Source organism: Mauremys reevesii, linkage group 5, assembly GCF_016161935.1.
Source record: "Mauremys reevesii isolate NIE-2019 linkage group 5, ASM1616193v1, whole genome shotgun sequence".
Taxonomy (NCBI): Eukaryota; Metazoa; Chordata; order Testudines; family Geoemydidae; genus Mauremys; species Mauremys reevesii.
Window position 1 is genome coordinate 135,218,450 of NC_052627.1, and position 7,229 is coordinate 135,225,678.

The 7,229-nt window shown below is 45.0% G+C and overlaps 1 protein-coding gene across 2 annotated transcripts in view; it reads left to right on the forward strand.

Annotated features, from left to right (window-relative positions):
- LOC120407119 (cytochrome P450 26B1) overlaps positions 1–5,335 on the forward strand; it is a 45,319-nt gene extending 39,984 nt beyond the window's left edge. For both annotated transcript variants that reach the window (XM_039542458.1, XM_039542459.1), the window contains exon 7: positions 1,194–5,335. In XM_039542458.1, coding sequence (XP_039398392.1) covers positions 1,194–1,586 — 393 coding nt within the window. In that variant the 3' untranslated portion in view covers positions 1,587–5,335. The remainder of the gene's footprint in view (positions 1–1,193) is intronic.
- The last annotated feature ends 1,894 nt before the right edge of the window (positions 5,336–7,229 follow it).

The following is a 7,229-nucleotide window of genomic DNA, read 5'->3' on the forward strand; positions in this document are numbered from 1 at the left end:
ATGTGAGGGATAACAGCAGAGATGGGAGAAAAGTTTTCCCCTTTGCCATATGGTGGGGTAGACGGTGATGTCTGTTTCACCAGTTAAATCTAAAGCTTATGGAGTTACTCCAGATTTAATAAAAGAGGGACAATGATAAAGGAATGGCAGTGATTTAAATCTAGCTAGTTTTCAAAAATGAGTTAGAAGTAATTTTATGTTCTACAGTTGCCTCAGCCGCCCTCTGCCGTTCCTTGTGCTTTTATAGGCACACTTCTTTTTTTTCTTTTGCAAATTCACTCTCCTGTTCTTGGGAAAGACCCACGCAAACACCAAGGGAAGCAGAGATTCTAATCCTGCAACCACTTGCACGCACGAGAAAAGGTTGCACTGGCGGCGAAGTGTCTGCTGGATTGGAGCCTAGCTGGACTCCACCAAGAACTCCTCAGAACTGACTATTCACATTCACTAATGTACAAATTAGTATTTGCTTGTATTACGATAGTGCCTCCAGGTCCCAGCGAGGTCAGTGCCCCATTACACCAGGTGCTGTACAGACACCCAGTGAGTTCCTGCCCCAAAGAGCTTGCAGTCTAAATAGATAAGTCTGATAAAGGAAGAGAGAAGAAACAGAAGCACAGAGAAAGAAATGATTTGCCTGGGTCACCCAGCAGGAGAACTGCAGTACTGGGAAGAGAACCCAGGTTTCTTGACTTTCAGTCCAGCATCCTACATACTAGATCACACGGACTGAAAACACACTGGGAAAAATAAAGTTGTTCTGTCATTAAATTCTGGATATCTTGGATACCACATGTAACGCTAGTAGGTAAAAATATTTCAGACAGAAGGACTTTCACAGTGACCGAAGTCCTCTTAAGTGTCTTTGTTCTGTGTTTACATAGTGCTGAGCACAACTGTGTCTTGGCCCATAATGGGGATTGTACCCACAATACAAATAGATAATTGATTCCCCAGCAGGTCAGAAAGAGAACCCCACAGTCCTACTGTAATCCCAAGGCAGGGTGATTCCACGATAAGCCGTCAGTATATTCTATTCATGATTGGGGATCTCAAACAGAGTCCCCAGTATCAGCAGCATCTCAGCTCAGCCGTGCAGCGGCTTCGCCCAGCTCGCATGGTCTCGTTCTGTGGATGGCTACGTTACCGTTGACGCATTCTTGTTTTTCTCTCCCCCGTCTCCCTCTCTGTAGGGCTTTCAGATCCCCAAAGGCTGGAGCGTCATGTACAGCATCCGGGACACACACGACACCGCCCCGGTGTTCAAGGACGTGGACGTCTTTGATCCTGACCGCTTCGGGCAAGACCGTACCGAAGACAAAGACGGCAGGTTCCACTACCTCCCCTTTGGCGGGGGCGTACGGACCTGTCTCGGCAAGCACCTGGCCAAGCTTTTCCTCAAGGCGCTAGCCATTGAGCTGGCCAGCACGAGCCGGTTCGAGCTAGCCACCAGGACTTTCCCTAGAATCACGCTGGTCCCTGTGGTCCACCCTGTCGATGGACTCAAGGTCAAATTCTTCGGACTGGATTCCAATCAGAACGAGATCCTGACGGAGACAGAAGCCATGCTGGGGGCAACAGTGTAAGCTGACTTTTCCTTCACCGGGGGAGGGCCAATAGGGGTGGGTGGGAAAAGGGACAGAACGAAAGGAGAAAACAGGAAAAGAAGCTTCTCCACAACACTAACCTTGCAGAACCTCCTGGTCGAGACTTTCTCCCACAGCAAAGCTGCCAAAACGATTGTTATTTCTGTGGGGAAAGTACAAGGAGATTGGCTGGTTTGGTTTTTTTGTTTTGTTTTAAGAAGAATTTCAAACACTAGTAGAGCTGGGACTGCCTGACCATACACAGTATATAAATATTATATATATATAAACCTTTCTGCTGCAAGGAGGAGGGCAGAGGATGCCTGCTGCGGGAAAAGCTTTTGAAATTAGCTAGCGATCAGAGGTCTGACTGCCCCACTCGTCTCCTTGAAACCAGGCCAGGAGGTGTTGGCGAGATCTGATGGCAGGCTGCTACCTCTGGTGGCCTTTGATCTTGTTGAACAGTGTTAAATTAGTTGGTGATAACAGTGTTTGTTTTGTTTTGCTTTCTTTGGAGAGAACGAAGAACAAATCCCCCCCACTCCCAATCCCTAAACCCTTCTAAACACTTTCCAATTCTGATTTGTCTCTCACAGCATGTGGGGAAAAGAACTCTGTGTTCAGATGACTGCGGCCCCTGCCCACAAATGCTGGGAAGTGCATTCTGGGTAATGGCACGGAAACTGAACCTGGCACCAGTTTGGCTTCTGGCATGGCTACTGGTGTTGCTACAAGGACCACTGGGCCACTAAAGGGTCAGCTGGACAGGGTGTTCTATTCTGCCTATGCTTTGTTCACAAACAAGCCATTTGATCTGTACTGTGGGACAAAGTAATGGCCAAATTCTGCCCTCTGCTGGGAATCTCTCACCCGCTTCAGCGTGAGCTGATCTCAGTTCAGAGAGTAGAACTGGGGTCTCTGACGTGTACGTTTTTGAAGTTGCCTGCTGCTGCTACCTGGCATGTGTGTAACTGTCCATTCCCCCTACCCCCACCCTGTCTGATCCCTCCCAAACCCCAAGTTTTGCAGTGAGCTGTGTTGTTTTTGCCTTCTCTCCGGATCTCTCAGGCCCCTCGGTGTGTGCACTGAACTCTGAACCACATGTACTTCATAAACTGTACTGGGGTGCTGCTAAGTAACGTGGCTCGGAGCATGCAGTTGTTTTGTTCATGGAACCGCTGCAGAACTAAGCCTCCAAAAATTAACTGGTCGTCACACCCACAGCTGCCACTGTCCCCTGACCACTGAGGTGCTTGCATTAAAGAGTATTGGAGATGAGTGGAAGGCTCCCTCTGAGCTAACCCTTCCCTCTGCGGCATCCAGCTGAAGTGAGAAGCTGTCCTGGGAGTGCTTATCAGGGCATGTGAACTGCCATCAATTCAACGGCTTTTTAGAGACACTGGGAACTTCGTATACTGCCCAGTCACATTCGAAATGGGGGTGTTCCTTTCTGAAAGAAAGCAAGGCCTGTATTGTAGTATTTGGATTCTCAGCATTCAGACATGTTTGGATCTGGCGTTTTGGTTCAGGGCCATCTCGAAATTTAAAAAGTTACCAGTCTGATTTTTTTTTTTCAGAGGTGCCCAATTCCTGCTTCAGCTGGCATGGTGGGCACTCACCACTTCTGCCCTGAGTCAGGAGCAACATCTCTTTTTGCTTTACTAGTGGCAGGGCACAGGTTTGGCAGCTGACACCAGGCAAACCACATGTACCGCTTCCACTTTGTAGCGGCCATGGTCAATGACTGGCAGTCTCAGGGAAGAGAAATCTCTCTCGCAATTGTCCAAGACAGGCGTGCTGTTCATCTGAGCTGCAAGCACTGACTTTATACAGACCTTTCAGTGTGCTCACCCTCTCTCTCGGATATATTTGCTGTAACAGGGGCACCTCATACAGTTCATCGGGCAGAGAAGGAGAAACACAAGAGCCAGAGCTGAGAACTCCCTCGACCTGAGTGCCAATGAAACTGTGGTGGGTGGGCGGCTCGTTTTTTGTCAGGATAACTCAGAGGAGCTGAAATCTGAAGGAAGGAGGGGTGGGAGCTTCCCACCAGGCCTGTGCAGGGTTTGCAGGTGTGGCTTTTGAAAACTGGGATGAGTCAGTGGAAGGCTCTAAGGCAGTGCTGAGTGAAAGATGCTGAAGGCTGCTCTAGCCAGCTGTTCATCCGTCCAGAATCAATAAAGACTTTGGCGGTTCCCTGGAAGGGGAGACACTAAAGATTTAATCATCACTTTAAACTATGCTGCCAAAAATCATATAGAAGCGCATAGACTGACAAACACACACACATATGAGCTCTGCTTCCATGAGTGCATGTGACTTGGGAGACTCAGCGTTAATGTGGTCGTTTCTGAGGCTTGCTGCTCTATAATTTCTCTGTGGCCATTTCATAGCAGGTTTTTATTTTAACAGGGATTGGCCTGAACCGAGACGCTGTAGCCTCTGAACTCTGAAGTTCAGATCCAGATTCTGATCTGGCAGCTAGCCCGTAATCTTTATGGCTGTTTGAACCAAAACACAGACCTAAATCCTCCACACCTGTGTGGCTCAGGCTCATGTCCCACACTCAGAAACTTTGCAAACCAAGTTTGGGTCTTCACACTCTCCGGCTCTAACTTTCGATGGAAACTTCACAAGATCAGGCTTTCTTGTGAACTTTCTGCCATTTCCTGTCCCGGCTAGAAATGTGTCAGTCTGTGGGTCTCCACATATTTCCTGGTGATCCACTGAAAAATTTTGAGAATCATGGAGAAGAGGGCGTTGAGAGTGGAGATGGTCCATAGGATAAAAAAGCTAGAGAACCACTCTTTTTTTATATGTCATACCCAGTTTTCAGGCCTTGATAAATACTGTTTTCAGGATGTCTGTAAAAGCCACTTGCAACCCCACGATCTTTTTGAAAACATTATTTGGTGGGAACACAGAGGACAAGGGAAGGAGAGAAGTGAGAGGCCACAGGTAATGAGAAGAGCAGGGTAGGAAGGGATAAAAGGCCCCACAGAAGTCCATTAAAGTTTTTCCATTGACTTCAGATCAAACCCCGTCAAATAATCATTAGCAAAGTGTTTTCTGAGATACTTTTAGAAGGGCATTGGAGTCTCAGGAGATCAGTGAAAGGTTTTCATTTTTTAAAATTTCATTACAAAATAAAAACCAAACACGCTTTTGAATGAATAAATGACCGGAGAGAGATAATGTAAGATGCATACATCTATCTATTATATGTGTGTGTGTGTGTGTGTATTTTATCTAGACATAAATAGATCATGCTTTTGATTTACCATTCCTAACTAATATAACTTGACTAAAAAAAAAGTTGCTGCAGTGGGTTTGCAGAATAAAGCACTTTGAATCTCAGAATTTTTTTTTCCTAGCACAGTCCAATTCGCTATAATATTATTTTATACACAAATTTTTTTGGTCTGTCTTTATAAACTATTATAAGTACTATTTTTGTTATAATTCAAAATAGATATTTAGTATAAAAGTTTTGCTGTTAAATATTTGTTATTTAGTAAGATATGAATTTTTTCTCTTTATTGTAAACTTTGTCTGGAAAAAAATATTAATATGTTTTTATTGCAGTTGTTTTTAATCTTAAGAAAAAGCACTTGTGGGGATTTTTTGGTTATGAATTTGGTGCCGTGTGAACATGTGTTTCAGTCATGTGGTTTTTAATGTGTATATAATATTATGTGTCACATATTAAAATGGATGTTGTGTATTTTGTGATCTTAAAAAATAATCAATGTGGCTATTTTATAGACTTCCATAATAAAAGAGTTGAATCTCCAGACATTCTCTGTTTATTGCAGTTCTGCTAGATACCTCTTTAGGAAGTTATAGAAAATAACCGGTAGTCATTTGGGGACTTAATCCTACTCCCAATATTTAGGATTTTGGTTGTCTCAAAACTGCCTTCTAGGGGGTTTCTTGTATCTGTAATACATCTGGTACTGGCCACTGTTGGATATTGAACTAGATGCCTATGGGCCCGATCTAGTCTGGCAATTCAATTCCTACATTACCACGCTGTGAAGCATTCTCTGTTACCAGCAGATCCATGTGATTAGCCCCTTGTACTAGTACTGAGCCTCACTGGAGCACCCACACAAGGACAAAGCTTTAATGCAAACTCTTCCACACACCTCCTCCCACCAATAAGGGCTGGTCTACATTAGAAAATTAGATTGACCCATCTACGTCACTCAGGGGTGTGAAAAATCCACACTGAGCGACATAGTTAAGCCAATCTAAATTCCTGTGTAGACAGTGCTAGGTTGACAGAACTCTCTCGCCCTAGCTACCGTTTCTCGGGAAGGTGGATTTACGATTCTCCTGTTGCTGTAGTAGGAGTGTACACTACCACGGTGCAGGTGCAGCTATGCTGCTGTAGAGTTTTAAGTGTAGATATACGCTAAGTCTCAATCCGTTACCCAGAGGGACTGCCACTAGGGAGGAAAACACAATTCAGTCTCCACTGACCCATTCTTTGGCATCTCTGCTGGATTTTCATAGCCGGAAGGGGACGCTATGATAACCTAGTCTGCTCTACGTAACACAGGGCACAGAACTTCCCTGAATTAATTCCTGTTTGAAATAGAGCAGATCTTTTGGAAAAACATCCAATCTTGATTTTAAAAATTGTCAGTGATGGGGATCCACCACAACCTTTTATAAATTCTTCCAATTATTAATTACTCTTAAAAATTTGCACCATTTTTTCAGTTAATTTGTTTTGCTTCATCTACCAACCATTGAATCATGCTATACTTTTCTCCGCTAGATTGAAGAGTCCTCTATTATAAAATTTTTGTACCCCATGTAGGTACTTATGAACTGTGATCTAGTCACCCCTTAATTTTCTCTTTGTTAAACTAAATAGATTCAGTGTGAGTCTGTCACTAGAAAGCAGGTTTTTCTAGTCCTTTAATCGTTCTTGTGGCTCTTCTCTGAACCCTTTCCAATTTATCAACATCGTTCTTGAACTGTGGACACCAGAACTGGACGCAGGATTCCAGCAGTGGTCATGCCAGTGACTGACACAGAAAAAACATAACCTCTTCACTTCAACTCATGATTCGCATTTATACATCCAAGGATCTCATTAGCCTTTTAGGCCACTCCAACACACTGGGACCTCACATTCAGGAGATTATCCACCATGATCCCCAAGTTCTTTTCAGTCACTACTTCCCAGGATAGAATATCCCATCCTGTAAGTATGGACTACAGTCTTTGTTCCTACATTTATTACCTTGCATTTTATGTACTGAAATGTGTATTATTTACTTATGACAGGGGCGCTCCCCTCCCCACCGAAACTGGCCTCAACTTGTTTCACAATGACCAGAAATTTTAGAACATACCCCGGTACTTGCCTCTCCCACATCCTGCAAATGTAAGACGGACTCCCCCACGCCCAGCTGCCCTCTCTTCCTGAACCTTCCCCCCGAGTGTCCCGTCCCAGCTGTCTGCCTCTGCCCCCCAGCTGTCTGTCTCTGTCATACTCTTCCTGCCCCTTCTTCTCTGGGTCTCCCCCGAGCCATATGCCTCCCTCTTCCTGCCCTTTTCCCCTGGTGTCCCTCCCAGCTGTCTGCCCCTTTCCCCTCAGAGTGCCCCCCAGCTGTCTGTCTCTGCCCC